Consider the following 25,967-nt stretch of genomic DNA (forward strand, 5'->3'; position numbering starts at 1 on the left):
CCTCTTGGCGCCGTTGAGTTGCCCTCACCCATGATGTCACCTCTAGGGCTTCACTACGGGGCGGGTTGTCGCCACGTTGATTGGCCGCGGGCTCAGTCGCCTCGCTCCATGATTGGGTGCGGCGGCCGGGAGCGGAAGAACCTGGCCCGCAGCTGGAGGCTACACGCGGTCCAGGCGCTGAGGATGGAGGCGGTGGCTGGGAGCAGGGCGCACGGGGGGTCAGCCGGGGGAGGGAAGAAGGTGAGTGCCGGGGCAGTGAGCCCCCTGCTCTCGGGGGCAGTTCCCACCCTGTATCTGTGGGGCGGGATTCCCCGTGGGTGGGGGGCACTTCCCACCCTGTGTCTGTGGGGCGGGGATTCCCCGTGGGAGGGGGCACTTCCCACCCTGTGTCTGTGGGGCTGGGATTCCCCGTGGGTGGGGGGCACTTCCCACCCTGTGTCTGTGGGGCGGGGATTCCCCGTGGGAGGGGGCAGTTCCCACCCTGTGTCTGTGGGGCGGGGATTCCCCGTGGGTGGGGGCACTTCCCACCCTGTGTCTGTGGGGCGGGGATTCCCCGTGGGTGGGGGCACTTCCCACCCTGTGTCTGTGGGGCGGGGATTCCCCGTGGGAGGGGGCAGTTCCCACCCTGTGTCTGTGGGGCGGGGATTCCCCGTGGGTGGGGGGCACTTCCCACCCTGTGTCTGTGGGGCGGGATTCCCCGTGGGTGGGGGGCAGTTTCCACCCTGTGTCTGTGGGGCGGGGATTCCCCGTGGGAGGGGGCACTTCCCATTCTGTGTCTGTGGGGCGGGATTCCCCGTGGGTGGGGGGCACTTCCCACCCTGTGTCTGTGGGGCGGGGATTCCCCGTGGGTGGGGGCAGTTCCCACCCTGTGTCTGTGGGGCGGGGATTCCCCGTGGGTGGGGGGCACTTCCCACCCTGTGTCTGTGGGGCGGGGATTCCCCGTGGGTGGGGGGCACTTCCCACCCTGTGTCTGTGGGGCGGGGATTCCCCGTGGGTGGGGGCACTTCCCACCCTGTATCTGTGGGGCGGGATTCCCCGTGGGAGGGGGCACTTCCCACTCTGTGTCTTTGGGGCAGGATTCCCCGTGGGAGGGGGCACTTCCCACTCTGTGTCTGTGGGGCGGGATTCCCCGTGGGTGGGGGGCACTTCCCACTCTGTGTCTGTGGGGCTGGGATTCCCCGTGGGAGGGGGCACTTCCCACCCTGTGTCTGTGGGGCGGGGATTCCCCGTGGGTGGGGGGCACTTCCCACCCTGTGTCTGTGGGGCGGGGATTCCCCGTGGGAGGGGGCACTTCCCACCCTGTGTCTGTGGGGCGGGGATTCCCCGTGGGTGGGGGGCACTTCCCACCCTGTGTCTGTGGGGCGGGGATTCCCCGTGGGTGGGGGGCACTTCCCACCCTGTGTCTGTGGGGTGGGGATTCCCCGTGGGGGGGGGAACAGTTCCCACCCTGTGTCTGTGGGGCGGGATTCCCCGTGGGTGGGGGGCAGTTCCCACCCTGTGTCTGTGGGGCGGGATTCCCTGTGGGTGGGGGGCAGTTCCCACCCTGTGTCTGTGGGGCGGGGATTCCCCGTGGGAGGGGGCACTTCCCACTCTGTGTCTTTGGGGCGGGATTCCCCGTGGGTGGGGGGCAGTTCCCACCCTGTGTCTGTGGGGCGGGATTCCCCGTGGGTGGGGGGCAGTTCCCACCCTGTGTCTGTGGGGCGGGATTCCCCGTGGGAGGGGGCACTTCCCACTCTGTGTCTGTGGGGCGGGATTCCCCGTGGGTGGGGGGCACTTCCCACCCTGTGTCTGTGGGGCGGGGATTCCCCGTGGGCCGGGGCAGTTCCCACCCTGTGTCTGTGGGGCGGGGATTCCCCGTGGGCCGGGGCAGTTCCCACCCTGTGTCTGTGGGGCGGGGATTCCCCGTGGGGGGGGGAACAGTTCCCACCCTGTGTCTGTGGGGCGAGGATTACCCGTGGGGGGGGACCGTTCCCACCCTGTGTCTGTTGGGCAGGGATTCCCCGTGGGGGGGACAGTTCCCACCCTGTGTCTGTGGGGCAGGGATTCCCCGTGAGGGGGGGACAGTTCCCACCCTGTGTCTGCGGGGATTCCCCATGGGAGGGGGCAGTTCCCACCCTGTGTCTGTGGGGCGGGGATTCCCCATGGGGGGGGTGCAGTTCCCACTGTATGTCTGTGGGGCAGGGATTCCCCTTGGGGGGGGCAGTTCCCACCCTGTGTCTGTGGGGCAGGGTTCCCCGTGGGTGGGGGGGGTGCAGTTCCACTCTGTGTCTGTGGAGCTGGTTTCGACGTGAGGGGGGCAGTTCCCACCCTGTGTCTGTGGGGCAGGGATTCCCCGTGGGGGGGGGTGTAGTTCCCACCCTGTGTCTGTGGGGCAGGGATTCCCCGTGGGGGGGGTGCAGTTCCCACTCTGTGTCTGTGGGGCAGGGATTCCCCATGGGAGGGTGCAGTTCCCACCCTGTGTCTGTGGGGCAGGGTTCCCCGTGGGGGCGGTGCAGTTCCACTCTGTGTCTGTGGAGCCGGGTTTCGATGTGGGGGGGCAGTTCCCACCCTGTGTCTCTGGGGCTGGGATTCCCCCCAGGGGGGTGGTGGTTACCCCATGTCATTAGCAGGGAGGGGGCAGGTCACTAACACGGGCCGGGGGTGAGCACCCAATTACAGGGTTTGGGGGTGTTTCTTGCCCCCAGCCATGTCCGTGAGGTGGTGGGGTCTCTATGGCTCATCTAGTAACCTGGGGGCAGGGGGTGGGGGCTGGCTGTATCTGTGGGGTGTCCCGCGAGGAGTGATCTGGGGGGCAGGGCTGGCCCTCTTCCAGGGGCTACAGCAGGATCAGCTCCATCCCCGCAGAGGGGCAAGTCTTTCTCCGGTCGGGGTGGGGGGGCTGGAGGGCAGTTCCCCCCACACACGATAATGTGTTGTGGCTAGTGGTTCTGCCCCTCGTGGTGGGGGCTGCTCCCCATCAGGCCAGTGGGAGTGCCTGGCTATTCTGCCCTGTGAGGCAGGTATCTCCCCACAAGTTGGGGGGCCATTTTAGTCTGTGTCCTCTGCCCCCCACGCCCAGCTGGGGGAACTGACTCCCCCCATGTCTCACCCCCTCACCAATTTCCCCACCTCGCGAGCTGGGGGTAACTGATTCACCCCCATGATTCATCACCGCTTTCTCTTCTCCTGCCCCCCGAAGAAGAAGATGACCAAGAAGCTGCAGCGCTACTGGGAAGGGCCCCCCCCGCCGGACACCCCCGCAGGTGCCCCCTCGAAGGCCAAGAGGCGCCACAATGAGAAGACTAGGCCACGGGCTGGGGCAGAGGGGAGCCTGCAGGCCAGGAAGGTGCTGCACGGGTCAGAGGCTGCAGGCCAGATCTCGGGGGTAAAGTTGGGAATGCTGGGGGGCTGGCCATGGGGGGAGGACGAGGGCCGGGGGATTGCACGGCAAAGGGGAGTACTGCTGGGGCTCTTGGGGGGATGGGGGCCCGTAGCAGACACCCCCCACACACACTCTCCGTCTGTCTTTCTCTCCCTAGAAGAGGGACCCATTCCCTGGCGCCGCCCCCCTCCCTCAGCACAAGGTGAAGAAATTCCAGCGGGGCCAGAAATCGCAGCTGGTGAGTCGAGGGGCGTGGCGGAAATTGAGGGGCAGCTGGGTCCTGGGGGTTGCCAGGCAAGGTCATCCCTGGGAGGGGGTCCCCCATGGTTACTGACCCCCAGTGGTGGGGGTCAGGAGGAACAGGGCCACGTGTGGCTCTCACCCCGTCTGTGTGTCTGTCCATCCACCCCCCCAGGCAGAGGTGTCCAGCCAGCGGCTCCGGGACCATCTGGCCTTGCTGGAGCAGAAGGTGGAGCTGGCAGTGCAGCAGGCAGCGCGCATGGAGCTGCTGCTTCCCGAGGAGCCAGGGTGAGTGTCTCCTCTCCCCTGCCCCCCCAGTGCCCCCCATCATCCCCTCCCTTCGGGCCCCCGCCCGGGGCTGCGGCTTGAGCTGGGCTACGCGCTGGTTCTCCCCCCAGTGCCCCCCATCATCCCCTCCCTTCGGGCCCCCGCCCGGGGCTGCTGCTTGAGCTGGGCTACGCGCTGGTTCTCCCCCCAGTGCCCCCCATCATCCCCTCCCTTCGGGCCCCTGCCCAGGGCTGCCGCTTGAGCTGGGCTACGCGCTGGTTCTCCCCCCAGTGCCCCCCATCATCCCCTCCCTTCGGGCCCCCGCCCGGGGCTGCCGCTTGAGCTGGGCTACGCGCTGGTTCTCCCCCCAGTGCCCCCCATCATCCCCTCCCTTCGGGCCCCCGCCCGGGGCTGCCGCTTGAGCTGGGCTACGCGCTGGTTCTCCCCCCACCCGATGGGATAGGTGACCCCCCCCACCCAGCTCCACACACACACACCCAATCCTGGCCGGCTTCCCTCCCCCACCAGTGCCGGCTCCATTCCTGGCTCTCACCCCCACCCACCCCCACAGGTTCCTGGAGGGGGACCCCGGTGAGGACACCTGCACCATCGCCCAGGCCGACATTGCCGAGGCCGCCGACATCGCCAGCGCCACCAAGGTCAGAGACGCCCCCAGGCGCCGGGGGAGGGGGGTGTGTGCATGTGTTTTGTGAGGTGGGGGGAATGGCAGGGGGAGGGGTCATCCCTAGGATATGGCGGGGGTCAGTGGGCAGTATTGGGAGGGGGAGAGCCTTTCTCGGTATCCTTGGGCAGCATCTCAGTGGTGGGGGGGGTCAGTAGGAGGATCCCGGGGCAGCATCTCAGTGGTGGTGGGGGGGTCAGTAGGAGGATCCCGGGGCAGCATCTCAGTGGTGGGGAGGGTCAGTAGGAGGATCCCGGGGCAGCGTCTCAGTGGTGGGGGGGGTCAGTAGGAGGATCCCGGGGCAGCGTCTCAGTGGTGGGGGGGGTCAGTAGGAGGATCCCGGGGCAGCGTCTCAGTTGGGAGTTCACCCGGGAGGCAGCGACCTGGGGGGAGGAATCTTGGGACAGCATCTCAGTGGTGGGGGGGGGTCAGTAGGAGGATCCCGGGGCAGCGTCTCTGGGGAGTTCACCCGGGAGGCAGCGACCTGGGGGGAGGAATCTTGGGACAGCATCTCAGTGGTGGGAGGGGGGGGGGTCAGTAGGAGGATCCCGGGGCAGTGTCTCTGGGGAGTTCACCCGGGGTTGGGCTTAGAGTCTAACCAGGTCTCTCCCCCCATAGCACTTTGAGCTGACACTGAACCAGTTTGGCCCCTACAGGATGGATTATACCCGACCTGGCCGGTGAGTGGGGCGTGGGCAGGGAGGAGCATGTGCAGGGAGAGTATGAGGGAGGGGGACCCATGGGGCAGGTGGGAATCAGTGGGGAAGGAGTGGGGGCTGGTCGGCTATACCTAGGTGGCAGGTCTTCTAGGGTGCGGTTTGAGAGGCAGGGCCCGTCTGGGTTCTCCTGTGGGGTGGAAGGTCTGGGTCAGGGACCCCTGACCCCACAGGCCTCCCCTGAGCTGCTCTGCGGGTCCTAGCGGGGTCCCAGAGGGGCAGGTCTGGAGATATACAGAGACTGGATTGTGTGTGTTAGAAGATGAGTCTCCCCAGGCCAGGACCCTGGTGCATAGCTGGGGGGTTCCCCAGCTGCTCCCCTTACCCCTCCCATCTCCCCCCGCAGGCACCTGCTGCTGGGGGGCCGGCGGGGCCACGTGGCAGCCCTGGACTGGCAAACCAAGTCACTGCTGTGTGAGATCAACGTCATGGAGACAGTCACTGATGTCACGTGAGTGTGTGACTAGGGGTGTGTGACACGGATGGGCCACCAGGGGTGTGCAACACGGAGGAGTTGGGGGGGGGGCCCTGCATCCGCTGCTCCCTGCAGGTGTAACGGTGCATCAACAGGACGTGCCCATCGCACCTGTGGGCGTGCATCAGGAACGTGAGTGTGCGCATCCCTGCCCGTTTGTGGCCAGGGAGGCTGGTTGGGTTGCACGAGGGGGCATGTTGCACAGGCAGTGTTTGGCAAGTTGCGCTTTGGCTGAGTCGTGCAATGGGACACATTGTGGTGTCCCCCCCGTCCCCAGGTGGCTACACACAGAGAATATGTTCGCAGTGGCCCAGCGGCGCTGGCTGTACGTCTACGACAACCAGGGCGTGGAGCTGAACTGTCTGAAACGCTTCAACGGGGTCCTGCGCATGGAGTTCCTGCCCTACCACTTCCTGCTGGCCACTGCCGTGAGTGTGTGTGTGGGGGGGTCCTGCTGGCCACTGTGGGGGTCGGGGGTCCTGCGCATGGAGTTCCTGCCCTACCACTTCCTGCTGGCCACTGCCGTGAGTGTGTGTGTGGGGGGGTCCTGCTGGCCACTGCCGTTAGTGTGTGTGTTGGGGGGGTCCTGCTGGCCACTGTGGAGGTCGGGGGTCCTGGGCATGGAGTTCTGCCCTACCACTTCCTGCTGGCCACTGCCGTGAGTGTGTGTGTGGGGGGGGTCCTGCTGGCCACTGCCGTGAGTGTGTGTGTGTGGGGGGTCCTGCTGGCCACCGTGGGGGTCGGAGGTCCTGGGCATGGAGTTCCTGCCCTACCACTTCCTGCTCTCCGCTGCCATGAGTGGGGTGGGGGGAGGGAAGGGGGGTCCTGCTGGCCACCGCTGTGTGTTTGTGTGTGGCGAGGGGGTCCTGCTCGCCACCGCGGGATGCGGGGGGTGTCCTGCGCATGGAGTTCCTGCCCCTCTACTTCCTGCTGGCCACCAGAGCGAATGGGGGTGTGTCCTGCTGGTCATCACGGTGAATGGGGGGTTCCTGCTGCAGGGGGGTCCAGATGCCAGGGTTCCTGCTGCCCACCACAGCAAAAGAGGGGGGCCTGGACACCAGGGCTCCTGCTGGCCAATGTGGTAAAGCCAGGAGTGGGCTTGGGCGCCAGGGCTTAGGGGCCGGTGCCCCACTGACCCCTCGTGCTCTGTGCAGAGCGAGACGGGGTTCCTGCAGTACCTGGACATCTCAGTGGGGAAGGAGGTTGCCACCATCTGCACCCGGGGGGGACGCCTGGGCGTGATGGGGCAGAACCCAGCCAATGCCATCATCCACCTGGGACACAGCAACGGTGAGACCGCCCCACGGCTACCCCCAACCCCCACTGTTACCCCCCAACTCTTCCCCCAACCCCGCTCCAAACCCACCGCTACCCCCAGCCTCCACTGCTACCCCCCAACTCTTCCCCCAACCCCGTCCCCACTCCAAACCCACAGCTACCCCCAGCCAGACCTCACCATTACCCCTGACCCCACTGCTACCCCCAACTCTTCCCCCAACCCCGCTCCAAACCCCACCGCTACCCCCAGCCTCCACTGCTACCCCTAACTCTTCCCCCCAACCCCATCCCCACTCCAAACCCACAGCTACCCCCAGCCAGACCTCACCATTACCCCCGACCCCACTGCTACCCCCCAACTCTTCCCCCAACCCCGCTCCAAACCCACCGCACCCCCAACCCCGTCCCCACTCCAACCCCTCCACTACCCCCAACCCCACTGCTACCCCTAACTCTTCCCCCCAACCCCGTCCCCACTCCAAACCCACAGCTACCCCCAGCCAGACCTCACCATTACCCCTGACCCCACTGCTACCCCCCAACTCTTCCCCCAACCCCGCTCCAAACCCCACCGCTACCCCCAGCCTCCACTGCTACCCCTAACTCTTCCCCCCAATCCCGTCCCCACTCCAAACCCACAGCTACCCCCAGCCAGACCTCACCATTACCCCCGACCCCACTGCTACCCCCCAACTCTTCCCCCAACCCCGCTCCAAACCCACCGCACCCCTAACCCCGTCCCCACTCCAACCCACCACCACCCCCAACCCCACTGCTACCCCTCACTCTTCCCCCAACCCTGTCCCCACTCCAAACCCACCACCACCCCTAGCCTGACCTCACCACTACCCCCGACCCCACTGTTACCCCCCAACTCTTCCCCCAACCCCGCTCCAAACCCACCGCTACCCCCAGCCTCCACTGCTACCCCCCAACTCTTCCCCCAACCCCACTCCAAACCCACCGCTACCCCCGACCCCACTGCTACCCCCCAACTCTTCCCCCAACCCTGTCCCCACTCCAAATCCACTGCTACCCCTAGCCTGACCTCATCACTACCCCCGACCCCACTGCTACCCCTCAACTCTTCCCCCAACCCCGCTCCAAACCCCACCGCTACCCCCAGCCTCCACTGCTACCCCTAACTCTTCCCCCCAACCCCGTCCCCACTCCAAACCCACAGCTACCCCCAGCCAGACCTCACCATTACCCCTGACCCCACTGCTACCCCTCAACTCTTCCCCCAACCCCGCTCCAAACCCACCGCTACCCCCAACCCCGTCCCCACTCCAACCCACCACCACCCCCAACCCCACTGCTACCCCTCACTCTTCCCCCAACCCTGTCCCCACTCCAAACCCACCACCACCCCTAGCCTGACCTCACCACTACCCCCGACCCCACTGCTACCCCTCAACTCTTCCCCCAACCCCGCTCCAAACCCACCGCTACCCCCAGCCTCCACTGCTACCCCTAACTCTTCCCCCCAACCCCGTCCCCACTCCAAACCCACAGCTACCCCCAGCCAGACCTCACCATTACCCCTGACCCCACTGCTACCCCCCAGCTCTTCCCCCAACCCTGCTCCAAACCCACCGCTACCCCCAGCCCCGTCCCCACTCCAACCCACCACCACCCCTAGCCTGACCTCACCACTACCACCGACCCCACTGCTACCTCTCAACTCTTCCCCCAACCCCGTCCCCACTCCAAACCTACAGCTACCCCCAGCCAGACCTCACCACTACCCCTGACCCCACTGCTACCCCCTAACTCTTCCCCCAACCCCACTCCAAACCCACCGCACCCCCAACCCCGTCCCCACTCCAACCCCTCCACTACCCCCAACCCCACTGCTACCCCTCACTCTTCCCCCAACCCTGTCCCCACTCCAAACCCACCACCACCCCTAGCCTGACCTCACCACTACCCCCGACCGCACTGCTACCCCTCAACTCTTCCCCCAACCCCGCTCCAAACCCACTGCTACTCCCAACTCCTACTGCTACCCCTAACTCTTCCCCCCAACCCCGTCCCCACTCCAAACCCACAGCTACCCCCAGCCAGACCTCACCATTACCCCTGACCCCACTGCTACCCCCCAACTCTTCCCCCAACCCCGCTCCAAACCCACCGCTACCCCCAACCCCGTCCCCACTCCAACCCCTCCACTACCCCCAACCCCACTGCTACCCCTCACTCTTCCCCCAACCCTGTCCCCACTCCAAACCCACCACCACCCCTAGCCTGACCTCACCACTACCCCCGACCCCACTGCTACCCCTCAACTCTTCCCCCAACCCTGTCCCCACTCCAAACCCACCACCACCCCTAGCCTGACCTCACCACTACCACCGACCCCACTGCTACCCCTCAACTCTTCCCCCAACCCTGTCCCCACTCCAAACCCACCACCACCCCTAGCCTGACCTCACCACTACCCCCGACCCCACTGCTACCCCCCAACTCTTCCCCCAACCCCGCTCCAAACCCACTGCTACTCCCAACTCCTACTGCTACCCCCAACTCTTCCCCCAACCCCGTCCCCACTCCAAATCCACTGCTACCCCCTAACCCGACCCCACCACTATCCCCAACCCCACTGCTACCCCCAACCCTGTCCCCACTCCAGCCCCACTACCCCCAACTCTTCCCCCAACCCCGTCCCCACTCCAACCCCTCCACTACCCCCAACCCCACTGCTAACCCTCACTCTTCCCCCAACCCTGTCCCCACTCCAAACCCACCACCACCCCTAGCCTGACCTCACCACTACCCCCGACCCCACTGCTACCCCTCAACTCTTCCCCCAACCCTGTCCCCACTCCAAACCCACCACCACCCCCAGCCAGACCTCACCACTACCCCCGACCCCACTGCTACCCCCCAACTCTTCCCCCAACCCCGCTCCAAACCCACTGCTACTCCCAACTCCTACTGCTACCCCCAACTCTTCCCCCAACCCCGTCCCCACTCCAAATCCACTGCTACCCCCTAACCCGACCCCACCACTATCCCCAACCCCACTGCTACCACCAACCCAACCCCATCATTACCACCAACCCCACTGCTACCCACAACTCTTCCCCCAACCCCGCCCCAATCCCACTGCTGCCCCAACCCCCACTGCTGCCCCCAGCTCTTCCCCCGACCCTGCCCCAAGCCCACTGCTACCCCCAACCCCACTGCTACCCCTAACTCTTCCCCTAACCCCGTCCCCACTCCAAACCCACAGCTACCCCCAACCAGACCTCACCATTACCCCTGACCCCACTGCTACCCCCTAACCCCGTCCCCACTCCAAACCCACAGCTACCCCCAGCCAGACCTCACCATTACCCCTGACCCCACTGCTACCCCCTAACTCTTCCCCCAACCCCGCTCCAAACCCACAGCTACCCCCATCCCTGTCCCCACTCCAACCCCACTACCCCCAACTCCTACTGCTACCCCCAACTCTTCCCCCAACCCCGTCCCCACTCCAAACCCACTGCTACTCCCAACTCACTGCTACCCCCAACTCTTCCCCCAACCCCGTCCCCACTCCAAATCCACTGCTACCCCCTAACCCGACCCCACCACTATCCCCAACCCCACTGCTACCACCAACCCAACCCCATCATTACCACCAACCCCACTGCTACCCACAACTCTTCCCCCAACCCCGCCCCAATCCCACTGCTGCCCCAACCCCCACTGCTGCCCCCAGCTCTTCCCCCGACCCTGCCCCAAGCCCACTGCTACCCCCAACCCCACTGCTACCCCTAACTCTTCCCCTAACCCCGTCCCCACTCCAAACCCACAGCTACCCCCAGCCAGACCTCACCATTACCCCTGACCCCACTGCTACCCCCTAACTCTTCCCCCAACCCCGCTCCAACCCCACCGCTACCCCCAACCCTGTCCGCACTCCAACCCCACTACCCCCAACTCCTACTGCTACCCCCAACTCTTCCCCCAACCCCGTCCCCACTCCAAATCCACTGCTACCCCCAACCCGACCCCACCACTATCCCCGACCCCACCGCTACCCCCTAACCCTGTCCCCACTCCAACCCCACTACCCCCAACTCCTACTGCTACCCCCAACTCTTCCCCCAACCCCGTCCCCACTCCAAACCCACTGCTACCCCCTAACCCGACCCCACCACTATCCCCAACCCCACTGCTACCACCAACCCAACCCCATCATTACCACCAACCCCACTGCTACCCCCAACTCTTCCCCCAACCCCGCCGCTACCCCAACCCCCACTGCTGCCCCCAGCTCTTCCCCTGACCCTGCCCCAAGCCCACTGCTATCCCCAAACCTGACCCTGCCCCAAACCCACTGCTACCCCCAACCCCGTTCCCACTCCAAACCCACTGGTACCCCAACTCTTCCCCCAACCCCGTCCCTGCTCCAAACCCACTGCTACCCCCCACCCCTACTGGTACCCCAATTCTTCCCCCAACCCTGTCCCCGCTCCAAACCCACGGCTACCCCCAACTCTTCCCCTGACCCTGCCCCAAACCCACCGCTACCCCCCGTCCCCACTCCAAACCCTCTGCTACACCCAACCCCACACTGCTACCCCCAACTCTTCCCCCAACCCTGTTCCCACCCCAAACCCACTGCTAAACCCAACTCCGCCCCAAACCCACTGCTCCCCCCCAACCTGACCCCACCACTACCCCCAACCCCACTGCTACCACCAACCCGACCCCACCATTACCACCAACCCCTTGCTAACCCCAACTCTTCCCCCCAACCCCGCCCCAAACCCACTGCTACCCCCCACCCCCACTGCTGTGCCCAGCTCTTCCCCCAACCCCGTCCCCACTCCAAACCTACCACTACCCCCAACCCCGTCCCCACTCCAAACCTATCACTACCCCAACCCCCACTGCTATCCCCCAACCTCATCCCCACCCCAAACCCACTGCTACCCCGTCAACCTGACCCACCGCTACCCCCAACCCTGACCCAATCCCACTGCTACGCCCAACCCAACCCCACCACTGCCCCCAGCCCCATTGCTACTCCCCCATACCCCATAACCAACCAACCACCCGCCCAGTCACCACCCTTGTCCACCAGGGGCAGAGCAACGGTGAGACCTCATAGACTTTAAGGCCAGAAGGGACCATTATGATCATCTAGTCTGATCTCCTGAACAAGCAGGCCACAGAATCTCACCCATCCACTTCTATAACAAACCCTTAACCTATGGCTGAGTTACTGAAGTCCTGAAATCATGGTCTGAAGACCTCAAGCTGCAGAGAATCCTCCAGCGAGTGACCTGTGCCCCATGCTGCAGAGGAAGGTGAAAAACCTCCAGGGCCTCTGCCAATCTGCCCTGGAGGAAAATTCCTTCCCGACCCAAAATATGGCGATCAGCTAAACCCTGAGCATGTGGGCAAGACTCACCAGCCAGCACCCAGGAAAGAATTCTCTGTAGTAACTCAGATCCCCGCCATCTAACATCCCATCCCCTGACAATCAAAGATCAATTGCCAAATTAATTGGCAAAATTAGGCTATCCCATCATACCATTCCCTCCATAAACTTATCAAGCTTAGTCTTAAAGCCAGATAGGTCTTTTGCCCCCACGACTCCCCTTGGAAGGCTGGTCCAGAACTTCACTCCTCTAATGGTTAGAAACCTTCGTCTAAGTTCAAGTCTAAACTTCCTAGTATCCAGTTTATACCCATTTGTTCTTGTGTCCACATTGGTACTAAGCTTAAATAATTCCTCTCCCTCTCTAATATTTATTCCTCTGATATATTTATAGAGAGCAATCATATCCGCCCTCAACCTTCTTTTGGTTAGGCTAAACAAGCTAAGCTCTTTGAGTCTCCTTTCATAAGACACGTTTTCCGTTCCTCGGATCATCCTAGTAGCCCTTCTCTGTACCTGTTCCAGTTTGAATTCATCCTTCTTAAACATGGGAGACCAGAACTGCACACAGTATTCCAGATGAGGTCTCACCAGTGCCTTATATAATGGTATTAACACCTCCTTATCTTTGCTGGAAATCCCTCACCTGATGCATCCTAAAACCGCATTAGCTTTTTTAACGACCATATCACATTGGCGGCTCATAGTCATCCTGTGATCAACCAATACTCCGAGGTCCTTCTCCTCCTGTGTTACTTCCAACTGATGTGTCCCCAGTTTATAACCAAATTTCTTGTTATTACTCCCTAAATGCATGACCTTGCACTTTTCACTATTAAATTTCATCCTATTACCATTACTCCAGTTTACAAGGTCATCCAGATCTTCCTGTATGATATCCCGGTCCTTCTCTGTGTTAGCAATACCTCCCAGCTTTGTGTCATCTGCAAACTTTATTCACACATTCCCGCTTTTTGTGCCAAGGTCAGTAATAAAAAGGTTAAAAAAGATTGGTCCCAAAACTGATCCCTGAGGAACTCCACTAGTAATCTCCTTCTAGCCTAACAGGTCACCTTTCAGTATGACCCGTTGTTGTCTCCCCTTTAACCAGTTCTTTATCCACCTTTCAGTTTTCATATTGATCCCCATCTTTTCCAATTTGACTAATAATTCCCTATGTGGAACCGTGTCAAATGCCTTACTGAAATCTAGGTAAATTAGATCCGCTGCGTTTCCTTTGTCTAAATAATCTGTCACCTTCTCAAAGAAGGAGATCAGGTTGGGTTAGCACGATCTACCTTTTGTAAAACTATGTTGTATTTTGTCCCAATTACCGTTGACCTCAATGTCCTTAACTACTTTCTCCTTCAAAATTTTTTCCAAGACCTTACATGCTACAGATGTCAAACCAACAGACCTGTAGTTACTCGGATCACTTTTTTTCCCTTTCTTAAAAATAGGAACTATGTTAGCAATTCTCCAGTCGTGCGGTACAACCCCTGAGTTTACAGATTTGTTAAAAATTCTTGCTAATGGGCTTGCAATTTCATGTGCCAGTTCCTTCAATATTTTTGGATGAAGATTATCTGGGCCCCCTGATTTCATTCCATTAAGCTATTCGAGTTTGGCTTCTGCCTTGGATGTGGTAATATCCACCTCCATATCCTCATTCCCATTTGTCATCCTTCCATTATCCCTAAGCTCCTCATTAAAAACTGAGGCAAAGTATTTGTTTAGATATTGGGCCATGCCTAGATTATCCTTAACTTCCATTCCATCCTCAGTGTTTAGCGGTCCCACTTCTTCTTTCTTTGTTTTCTTCCTATTTATACGGCTATAGAACCTTTTACTATTGATTTTAATTCCCTTTGCAAGGTCCAACTCTGCATGGCTTTTGGCCTTTCTCACTTTATCCCTACATGTTCTGACCTCACTAAGGTAGCTTTCCTTGCTAATCCCACCCATCTCCCACTCCTTGTAGGCTTTCTGCTTTTTCTTAATTACCTCTCTGAGATGCTTGCTCATCCAGCTTGGTCTACAACTCTTGCCTATGATTTTTTTCCCCTTTCTTAGGATGCAGGCATCTGACAGTTTCTGTAACCTCCCTGTGCCCCACCATAATCCCCTGACACCCCTGTACCCCATAACCAATCCGCAGCCTGGCCAGCACCATCATGCACTATGGGTACAGAAACGGAGAGACCCCCTTATGCTCATCTCACCCCAGAGCCATCGTCCCCTGCCCCACACTGCTAGGAGCGTTTCTCCCAGGGCCCTCACTCTCTGTGTGTGTCAGTGTGTCATCCCCACCCCGCCCCGCAGGCCCCAGCGCACTGGCCTAGCCAGGCTCATCACTGGGGCAGGCGGAGCTCAGACAGGGATATTCCATCAACCTTCCAGCATGCACGGGGCTCAGCGTGGCCCCATTCTGCCCTAGGGACCCCTGGCTGCATCTTCCACACACACACCCCCCAGCCCCTGCAGCCTGGCCTGGTCAGTCAGACCCAGTACTATGACTGCCCCTTAGTGACACTCTCCCCCCACCCCCCAGCGGTGAGCCTGATTCTGTCCATCCCCTCCACCCCTCGCTAACCCCTTGTGCCCAGTGGGGGGTGATGCCTCATTAACTCCTCCTGCTCTGTGCCCCGTCCCCAGGCACAGTGACCCTGTGGAGCCCCAACATCAAGGAGCCCCTGGTGCGGATGTTGTGCCACCGAGGGGGGGTCCGGGCTGTGGCCGTCGACAGCTCCGGAATGTGAGTGACTGGTGGGGGCAGCCCTGCTGTGGGGGGAGGGGGCCTGAAGGGGGTGAGCGGAGAAAAGGGGCTGCAGGGGTGCATGTGGGAAAAGGAGGGGAGCTGGAGGGGTCTCCTCCCCACTTCCCCCAGCTACATGATTACCATAAACAGATGTTTAAGGGTTAATGTCTCTTTTACCTGTAAAGGGTTAACTAGCTCAGTAAACCTGGAACACCTGACCAGAGGACCAATCAGGAGACAAGATATTTTCAAATCTCGGTGGAGGGAAGCCTTTATTTGTGTTTTTTGGGTTTTTGCTTTGTTCTCTCTGGGGGCTAAGAGAGGCCAGACATGCATCCAGGTTCCTCCAATCTTTCTGAAAAAATCTCTTCTGTTCAATTTAGTAAGTACTAGTTAGAAAGGTGGTTTAGTCTTTTGATTGTTTTCTTTATTGCAAATGTGTATTTTGCTAGAAGGATTGTATCTCTGTTTGCTGCAACTTGTTTTATGCTGGGGGGGAGGATTCTCTCTAGTCTCTATAAGTTGAAAGACCCTGTAACATTTTTTGATATTTCTGATATTACAGAGATAATTTTTTACTTTTTCTTTCTTTTATTAAAAGTGTTTCTTTTTAAGAACCTGATTGATTTTTCCCTTGTATAAGACTCAAGGGGAGGGGGGGGGACTGCACTCACCAGGGAATTGGTGGGAGGAAAGAGAGAAGCGGGGAGGAAAAGCCTGATTTCTCTCTGTGTTAGGAATCTGTCTCTCTCTCAGGGAGTGGTGAGGGGGAAAAGAGGAGGGGGAAGGCGAATTTCCTCTTTGTTTTAGATTCACGGATCTTGAATCTGTATAGTCTCTCCAGGATAACCCGGGGGGGGACGCCTGGGAGAGGCAACGGCGGGGGAAAGGGTTTACTTTCCTTGTGTTAAGATCCAAGGGGTTTGGGTCTTGGGGTCCCCAGGGAAGAGTTTGGGGAGTCAGAAAGTGACCCAAAACACTATATTTTTGGGTGGTGGCCGCTCTATCATTTCTAAGCTAGTAATTAAGCTTAGAGGGGTTCATGCAGGTACCCCATCTTTTGGATGCTAAGGTTCAGAGTGGGGATACTACCTTGACAATGATGTCATCAGGGCAGGGGTGGAATATGGAAAAGGGGTGGGAGGGTCACGGTGTGGATCTCCCCCCACCTTCCTGGGGCAGGATATTGGGGGGGGTGTGTCATGCAGTGAGTCTCTCCGTGCCTCCCCCCAGGTACATGACAATGTCAGGACTGGGGGGATGTCATGCTGTGGGTCTGCCCCACCTCCCCCCAGATACATGGCAACGTTGGAACTGGGGGGGGGTCGTGCTGTGGGTCTCCCCCTGCCTACCCCCAAGTACATGGCAATGTCAGGGCTGGGGTTGGAGTGGGAGGTAGGGCTTGGGGGTGATGCTGTAAGGGGGGGGGTCACACTGTGTGTCTCCCCCTGCTTCCCCCCAGGTACATGGCGACGTTGGGGCTGGGGAGGGTTGGTCATACTGTGGGTCTGCCCTGCCTCCCAGCAGATACATGATGGTGTCATGCTGTGGTCTCTCCCCGTCTCCCCCCCAGGTACATGGCGACGTCAGGGCTGGACCGGAAGCTGCACATCTACGACCTCCGGGCGTATCAGCCCGTGCAGTCGCTGGTGCTGCCTGTGGGCGCCGGGCACCTGAGCTTCAGCCAGCGGGGCCTGTTGGCAGCCACCTGTGGGGAAGTGGTGCAGGTAACGATTCCACCTTCCCCATCCCTGCACACACACACACCCCACTACTCCCCCCACACACACACCGGCACTGGGCCTTCAGCCAGCTGGGGGTAGCTGTGGGGCCGTGGTGCAGGTAACGATTCCACCTTCCCCATCCCTGCACACACACACCCCCCACTACTCCCCACACACACACCGGCACTGGGCCTTCAGCCAGCTGGGGGTAGCTGTGGGGCCGTGGTGCAGGTAACGATTCCACCTTCCCCATCCCTGCACACACACACCCCACTACTCCCCACACACACACTGGCACTGGGCCTTCAGCCAGCTGGGGGTAGCTGTGGGGCCGTGGTGCAGGTAACGATTCCACCTTCCCCATCCCTGCACACACACACCCCACTACTCCCCACACACACACCGGCACTGGGCCTTCAGCCAGCTGGGGGTAGCTGTGGGGCTGTGGCGCAGGTAAAGGAGAGGCCCTTGTATTCCGGGCCATTCCCCCGCTCTCGCTGGGCTCAGCAGGGCCCCATCTGTCCTGCATCCTTCCCCCGCAGACTGGGGATTGCTCAAACCCACTTCCCATTTCCCCCCAACTCCCTTCCAAAAAAGCTGGGCACTGCTTTGTAGAGAGGTAAATAGTGGTGTCCCCCAGGGGGTCTGTATTGGGCCCAGTCCTATTCCACATATTCATAAATGATCTGGGAAAAGGGGTAAACGGTGAAGTGGCCAAATTTGTAGATGATACAAAACTACTCAAGATAGTTAAGTCCCAGGCAGACTGTGAAGAGCTACAAAAGGATCTCGCAAAACTGGGTGACTGGGCAACAAAATGGCAGATGAAATTGATTGTTGATAAATGCAAAGTAATGCACTTTGGAAAACATCATCCCAACTATACAATGATGGGGTCTAAATTAGCTGTTACCACTCAAGAAAGATCTGGGAGTCATTGTGGACAGTTCTCTGGAAACATCCACTCAATGTACCACGGCAGCCAAAAAAACAAACAGAACATTGCAAATCATTCAGAAAGGGACAGATAATAGGACAGAAAATATCATGCTGCCTCTATAGAAATCTGTGGTCACTGTGGCAAATTGCCGGTACTGTTATGCTGGGTCTTGCGCTTTCTCTTCCTTGGGGAAGGTTCAGGGCGCCATTGCTTGCCTCTGAATCAGTATTTTAATTACCCCACTAGTGTCCTTGGGGGAGGGGAGTGGAGAGGGAGGGACCTGGGCCCGCCCTCTTCTCCAGGTCCCAACCCAGAGGCCCTGAGGTTTGTGGTGAACCACTTGAACTAGCGGTTCCTTCCCCTGTGCTGCTTCCCTCTCCTGCCCTTCAGCTTGGGAAGGGGCTTCTTGCCCTCCTTCTACACAAGCCAGGTGCCCCTTACCTAGGGTTTCTCTTTGATTTCTCAGCCCACCGCACCACTCCTCCAAACTTTCCTTTTGTCTCTCTTCAATACTGTTCTCTTCTCCAACTCCTTCAAACTGCTCTCTGCTCCAACCAAACCTCCCTGCTCCAACTCCCACCCTGTCTGACTGAAGCAGGGGGTTTATCACATGCCTGACTGCTGGTGCTCTAATTGGCTTCATGACTCTAGTTAATCTATAACAAACCTGGCTCCCTGCTAACAGTCTCCTGCTGCCCTCTGGCCATGCTGTATCACATCACCCACATCTTGAATACTGTGTGCAAATGTGGTCACCCCATCTCAAACAAGATGTATTGGAATTGGAAACGGTTCAGAAAAGGGCAACAGAAATGACGAGGGGTCTGGAACAGCTGCCGTATGAGGAGAGATTAAGAAGACTGGGACTTTTCAGCTTGGAAAAGAGAGACGACTAAGGGGTGATATGATAGAGGTCTATAAAATCATGACTGGTGTGGAGAACTAGGAGTTACCAAATGAAATTAATAGGCAGCAGGTTTAAGTATTTTTTCACAGAACTCTTTACCAGAGGATGTTGTGACACCAAGACTATAACAGGGTTCAAAAAAGAACTAGACAAGTTCATGGTCATGGTCAAGTTCATGGTCATGGTCATGGTCATTAGCCAGGATTGCAGGGATGGTGTCCCTGGCCTCTGTTTGCCAGAAGCTGGGAATGGGCAACAAGGGATGGATCACTTGGTGATTCCCTGTTTGGTTCGTTCCCTCTGGGGCACCTGGCACCAGACACTGTCAGCAGACAGGAGACTGGGCTAGATGGACCTTTGCTCTGACGCAGTGTGGACGTTCTTATGAGCCTGGGCCCCATCTGTCCCCCACCTCCAACCTGGGCACCACCTGAGGAGTGGCTCTGACTGCCCTGTGCACTGACACCCCTGTGAGCCAGGTCCTGCTGCAGGCACTAATCCCCCATGTCTGCCCCCTCCCCCAGGTGTACCGGGACGTGCCCATGCAGCCGCCTCACAAGCCCTACCTGTCGCACACGCTGCCCTGGACAGCCCACGGCCTGCGCTTCTGCCCCTTCGAGGACGTGCTGGGCGTGGGGCACGGCAGCGGCTTCACCAGCCTCCTGGTGCCAGGTACGGACCCCTCCATAGCCCCCACTCCCCCAGCACAACTCCCCATCCCCCACAGTGTCACCAGCCCCCCGGTGCCAGGTACCAACCCCCCCAGCCCCCACCCAGTACCAGCCTCCAATCCTCCATGGCATCACCAGCCTCCTGGTGCCAGGTATGGAACCCCTCCATAGCCCCCCCCGCAGTACCAGCCCCCAATCCCCCACAGCTTCACCAGCCTCCTGGTGCCAGGTATGGAACCCCCACTGTCCCCCTGTACAATCACCACCACCCCATCCCCCACGGCGTCACCAGCCCGCCGGTGCCAGGTACGGACCCCCCCACCTTCCCCCTGCAGTACCAACCCCCAATCCCCCACAGCTTCACCAGCCTCCTGGTGCCAGGTATGGAACCCCCGCTGCCCCCCTGTACCACCACCACCCCATCCCCCACGGCGTCACCAGCCACCTGGTGCCAGGTACGGACCCCCCACCGATTGTGCCCCCCCCCAACTCCCCATCCCTCACAGCGTCACCAGCTTCCTGGTACCAGGTGTGGCCCCCCACTATGCCCCCATAACCCTCCCTGTGCCCAGTAGCTGACATGCCTGTTGTGTGCCCCCTGCTACAGCCTGCGTGGTCCTGGCATGGCTGTGTGGCTGTGTCTATGGCAGAGGGGGGATGGCTCTCCCCACCACTAACCTCCTGTCGTCTTCTTCGCCCCCCCTCCTCTCCCCATCCCAGGTGCTGGACAGGCAAATTTCGATGCCCTGGAGAACAACCCTTTCCGGAGCCGGAAGCAGCGGCAGGAGTGGGAGGTCAAGGCCCTGCTGGAGAAGGTAACATCACCCCTGCAAACAGTGTGCAAGCCTGCCCCCCCGGCTCCCCCCATGCAGCCCCAGCTAGGGGGCAGCTGGATCTCAGTGGTGGGCTACTGCTCCGGGGCCAAGGGGGCTCATGCTAAGGGAGGGAGCTCTGGGGCTTCGGGGAGGGGAAACCAGGGTCAGTAGCTGGGATGTCTGTGGGGGCACCGTCAGGAGGGGCGATGTTGTGGGAAGGGGGAGCCTGGGTGATCCAGGCCCCCCCTTACGGCTTGGTCCCCGGCAGATCCCGTCGGAGCTGATCACGCTGGACCCAGGGCAGCTGGGCCAGGTGGATGCCATTACCATGGAGCAGAAGCACCACGAGCGAGTGGAGCGGCTGGTGAGTGACTCCGGGGGGGTGGGGGAGGCGCTACCGTGGTGCATTGTGGGAAGTGTGGGGGGGTGACACTGTGGTGCATTGCGGGGTGTGGGGACCAGGCAGTGCTGTGGCTGTCACACAGGGGGCAACGTGGTGCATGCGGGGGGGGGGGGGGCACACCACCATGGTGCATTGTGGGAAGTGGGGGGGATGACACTGTGGTGCATTGCGGGGTGTGGGGACCAGGCAGTGCTGTGGCTGTCACACAAGGGGCACCGTGGTGCATGGGGGGGGGCGCTACCGTAGTGCATTGTGGGAAGTGGGGGGCTGTCATTGTGGTGCATTGCGGGGTGTGGGCACCAGGCAGTGCTGTGGCTGTCACACAGGGGGCACCGAGGTGCATGGGGGGGCACCACCCATGGTGCATTGGGGGAAGTGTGGGGGGGTGACACTGTGGTGCATTGCAGGGTGTGGGGACCAGGCAGTGCTGTGGCTGTCACGTAGGGGGCACTGTGGTGCATGCAGGGGGGAGCGCACCACCGTGGTGCATTGTGGGAAGTGTGTGGGGGGGTGACACTGTGGTGCATTGCGGGGGGCACCACCGTGGTGCATTGGGGGAAGTGTGGGTGACACTGTGGTGCATTGCGGGGTGTGGGGACCAGGCAGTGCTGTGGCTGTCACACAGGGGGCAACGTGGTGCATGGGGGTGGGGGGGAGCGCGCTACCGTGGTGCATTGTGGGAAGTGGGGGTGACACTGTGGTGCATTGCAGGGTGTGGGGACCAGGCAGTGCTGTGGCTGTCACACTGGGGGCACTGTGGTGCATGGCGGGGGGGGGCACCACCGTGGTGCATTAGGGGAAGTGGGGGGGTGACACTGTGGTGCATTGCGGGGTGTGGGGACCAGGCAGTGCTGTGGCTGTCACACAGGGGGGACTGTGGTGCATTGGGGGAAGTGGGGGGCTGTCACTGTGGTGCATTGGGGGAAGTGGGGGGGGTGACACTGTGGTGCATTGCGGGTGTGGGGACCAGGCAGTGCTGTGGCTGTCACACAGGGGGCACTGTGGTGCATGGGGGGGGGCGCGCTACCGTGGTGCATTGGGGGAAGTGGGGGGTCTGTCACTGTGGTGCATTGCGGGTGTGGGGACCAGGCAGTGCTGTGCTGTACACACATGCATTGGGGGAAGTGGGGGGGGGTGACACTGTGGTGCATTGCGGGCTGTGGGGACCAGGCAGTGCTGTGGCTGTCACACAGGGGGCACTGTGGTGCATTGGGGGAAGTGGGGGGCTGTCACCGTGGTGCATTGGGGGAAGTGGGGGGGGGGCTGTCACTGTGGTGCATTGCGGGGTGTGGGGACCAGGCAATGCTGTGGCTGTCACGTAGGGGGCACCGTGGTGCATTGTGGGAAGTGGGGCGGGTAGGACAGTGGGGACCAGGCAGTGGCACAGTCACTGTGGCACGTCAGGAGCGGGGGGGGGGGGGGGGGGGGGGGGGGGGGGATGGACCATGGTGCATTGTGGGATACAGGAGGACTCTCACTCCTTCCCACCCCCCAGGGCTTCGACCCCCAGGCCAAGCCGGCATTCCAGCCGCGCCGGAAGCTGAAGGGACGCAGCTCAGCCGGGAGCCTCCTACAGCGCAAGAGGAAGGTGGCAAACGAAGAGCAGCGGGTACGTCCGTCCTTGGGTCAGGCTTTATCCCCCACCCCCAAGAGCCAGCTCTCCACTTCCTGTCTCATTCAGGGACTTCCCATGTTCCTGCCCCCCACCACAACTACCCCGTCCGACTGGGCCAGTGACATCTAGGGGCATCTCCCCTGTACCCCAGGCTCCATTACGCTGGGAATTGGGGTGTGGGTTGGATCCCAGGGCTGCTCCTCCGCATTGGGCTATTTACAGGGTGTCCCCGGCTCACCCCTGCTCCCCCTCCCCCCAGACCAAGATCCGGAAGAGCCTGGAGCAGCAGCAGGCGGCGGAGCAAGAGCGGAAGGCGGCACCCCGGGCTCAGAGTTCGGCGTTGGATCGGTTCAGGAAATAGCCTTGGGGAGGCTGTGGGGAGGGGATTGCCCCCCATGGGGGCGATGGGGTAACGAGCGTTACCCATCCCCTCCGGGGTAGGGGCTGTGGGGTCCCCCACTCAACCTACACTGGACCCTGACATTTTTGTATTAAAGTTGTCATTGGCTATGCCTGACTCTCTGGTTTGGTGGGGGCAGAGGGGGGCATGGCTGAGAGCTGATTGCAGGCTTGGGGGGCTCTGTGCAATGGGGAGTGTTTGGGGGCAGGGGTTACTGGAGGTGGGGGCCGTGTGTAGGGGCAGAGGGGAGCGTGACTGGTAGCCAAGCGCAGGCTGGGGGGCTCGGGCGGCTCTGTACAGGGGAGGGAGAAGAGCTCCTGGCAGCTACCCACACCCGGCCAGCTGGGGATAAACAGGTCAGGGGCACAGGGAGGTGGAAATTCAAAGGCTTGCGGGTGTCAGCGGAAGGTTCTGTACCAGCACCAGCGGGGGCTCTGCTCCAGCCCCTGGAGTCCTGTTCGTTTTACACCTCTGCAGGGGAACAGAGCCTATGTGTGTGGGACCTCCAGGCCCTTGTCAGGGTGCATCCTGCCCCCCGCCAGAGCTGAGATCACACCCCGCTGGGCTGCCCTGCCCTGGGACCAGTGCTGCCCCCACAGTTCCAGCATTCTCACTCCCTCACCCAGCTGTGGGGTCATGGGTTAACTGTGACAGGTGTAACACATGTTCCCTCTCTGCCACTCCCCCCCCCCCCCATTGCTCTCCTAATGTGAGGGGACAGGTGCTGATCTAGCCAATTACACTCTCACCCCCCAGCCAGGCAGCCGAATGACTCCCCAGCGTCCCCGCTTTGCTGGGGATGAGCTGCAGCCCCTGCCAGCCCCCCATGGAGTCCCAGGGGTGCTGTGCACACGCCCTGCCCACATTCAGCTGTTGTGTGACCATGCTGTGGAGCTGGAGCCGTTTATCACAGGGAGTCCTCGGTCTGGTTGAGAGCCTGCCTTCAGGAATGGCGACACGCTGCCCGTTCGCTTCCTCGCTGCAAGTTGGGTGACTGCTGGCTTTGCCTCCTAGCAATGCCCCTAACGGTCACTGGCTGTGCTCTGAGACATGGCTGTGCAGGCCCCGTGCTCTCCCACGGCTCTGAGACAGTCCTGGGGGACCCCTTCAGGGTATCAGCCCCCTTAGCATCACACACTCGCTGGGCGTCACCTCCTGGGCTGACCCTTGGAGCCTTCAGCATCCCTCCTTCAGGCTGTGAACGCCCCTCAGTGACCCAGGGAAGACTTGCACCCCCAAAGGGAGCGCTGCACCCCCAGCTCCTTGATCTAAGGTGACTCTCAACCAGTATTGTAAAAGCAGAAAGGTTTATTAGATGTCAGGAACACAGCGTAGCAAGTCTTTAGTTAACACAGGCAACAGAAAGTTACAGCCAGGTGGATCTGGATCCGTCCAGAGCCCTCTAACTCCTCTTTAATCCCAGTCCAGAAGCTTCTTTCCTGCCTCCAGCAGCCCACACTTAACCCCCTCCCCCCTTGTTAACCATGCAGCACAGGGGAAACTCACATCGCAGGGGCCATGCATCAGTGTTCGCATCCCACCCACGTCTGGCAGTGCCCAGCCCAGGGAAGCTAGTGATCCACCCACTGGCCCGTCATGGGCCAGCTGAGGCTCGTGCGTATGCTAAGGACTTAGGCTTTCCGCCAGCCAGGGGGTGAGCCCCACACAGCGGGTGAGGTCTTGAGTTCCCTTTGGCTGGTGACAAATCCCCGACCGCCGTTGTCAACGTCGCTCGCTGTAACGCCTCAGCTGGCAGCTGTACGCAGGGCTGGCGCTTGCATTTCGGCAGCCTAGGCAATCGCCTAGGGCACAAGGATTATTGGTGGGCGGCGTTTTGCCGGAGGGGGCGGCAGGCGGCTCCGGTGGAGCTGCCACAGTCCTGCCTGTGGGCGGTAGCTGCTCGCGCAGCTCCGGTGGACTTCCCGCAGGCACCACTGCGGCAGCTCCACCGGAGCCGCGGGACCAGCGCGCAGGGCGGTGAAATTGCCGTGCGCCTAGGGCACTCAAACCCCTAGCGCCGGTCCTGGCTGTATGTCCCTGGCACAGTGCGAGGCCTGGCCTGACCCAGCAGGAACTGGCGGTGACCCCTGCCCCTTGGCACTGAGTGGCTTGGGGCACATTAACCCTTGGGTTGGTGCTGAGCCCACGAACTGAGCACAAAGGGCTCGGATGTTTCTCTGGCTCTGAGGACGGGCCGCCATTAATGCTAACAACAGGCAGAGCTCGCCAAGCCTGCCGTCCCCACCCACTGCCAGGGACTCCAAGGGGCAGGTACCAGCTCCTGAGGGAAAGGGGGGGGCACCTGTCCCCTCCCTGCTAATTACAGAGTCTGTCCCCACCACCACACCCCATCCCATTCAGTCTATGTCCCGGCGCCTCCCCAGAACTGGGTGCAGCACAGGGCCCTTGTCAGGGTTCCCTCCCTACTCTGAACTCTGGAGTACAGTTGTGGGGACCCACATGAAAGACCCTCTAAGCTTATTTCTACCAGCTTAGTTTAAAAACTTCCCCAAAGCACAAATTCCTTTCCTTGTCCTTGGACGGTATCGCTGCCACCACCAAGTGATTTACACGAAAATTCAGGAAAAGGTCACTTGGTATTTGTACCCCCAAAATATTCCCCCTTCACCCGCTTTCCTGGGGAGGCTTGAGCATAATCTACCAACCAACTGGTGAGCACAGACCAAACCTTTTATCTTGAGGACACTAAACTCAATCAGGTTCTTAAAAGAAAAACTTTATTATAAAGAAAAAAGGAAAAGCATCACACCTGTAAAATCAGGATGGAAGATAACTTTACAGAGTAATAAAAAGATTTAAAACACAGAGAATTCACCCTCTGGACTCAGCTTCACAGTTACAAAAACAAGAATAAAACTACCTCTTAGCACAGGGAAAATTCACAAGCTAAAATAAAAGATAGTCTAACACATTGCCTTGCCTCACGTGTAATTCTTCGATAGCTTCTGCCAGGTATGTTTTCAGGCGATGTCCCTGCCTGTTTTCTCTCATTATCCGAGGAGGGAACAACCAAAAAAAGAAAGAGCATAAACAACACACACACATATATCAGATTTGAAGGTAGCTGCTTTCCTTATTGGTCCTTCTGGTCAGGTGCCAGCCAGGTTATTTGAGCGTCTTACCCCCTTACAGGTAAAGCGATTGAGTACAGCTGCCCTTATCTCTAGGTTTATGACAGCCCTCATTGCATGGCAAGACCCGTGAGTGAGTGAGAGCAAGCCCCCCCACCCCCCACTGACCAAGCTCAGGGCCCCGGTTTGGCTGAGCGCTGCACAGATCCACACTGCCACTCACGGTTTACTAGACAAGACAGA

General features: G+C 60.4%; 1 protein-coding gene across 5 annotated transcripts; it reads left to right on the forward strand.

The window, feature by feature from the left end:
• WDR46 (WD repeat domain 46) lies at positions 1-22,742 on the forward strand. 5 transcript variants are annotated; one of them, XM_030548025.1, is made up of 16 exons: positions 1-240; positions 3,179-3,364; positions 3,519-3,599; positions 3,777-3,889; positions 4,440-4,527; positions 5,169-5,230; positions 5,613-5,717; positions 6,019-6,169; positions 6,896-7,031; positions 15,055-15,154; positions 16,731-16,884; positions 19,253-19,400; positions 20,120-20,214; positions 20,483-20,578; positions 22,113-22,226; positions 22,492-22,686. In XM_030548025.1, the coding sequence occupies exons 1-16, from the start codon at positions 31-33 to the stop codon at positions 22,591-22,593; spliced, it is 1,941 nt and encodes a 646-aa protein (XP_030403885.1). In that variant the 5' UTR covers positions 1-30; the 3' UTR covers positions 22,594-22,686. The 5 variants fall into 5 exon arrangements, with proteins under 5 accessions (XP_030403885.1, XP_030403887.1, XP_030403886.1 ...); XM_030548027.1 differs by having other exon boundaries at positions 3,179-3,325; XM_030548026.1 differs by having other exon boundaries at positions 3,182-3,364.
• Positions 22,743-25,967: the final 3,225 nt, after the last annotated feature.

This window comes from Gopherus evgoodei, unplaced genomic scaffold (assembly GCF_007399415.2).
Source record: "Gopherus evgoodei ecotype Sinaloan lineage unplaced genomic scaffold, rGopEvg1_v1.p scaffold_80_arrow_ctg1, whole genome shotgun sequence".
Taxonomy (NCBI): Eukaryota; Metazoa; Chordata; order Testudines; family Testudinidae; genus Gopherus; species Gopherus evgoodei.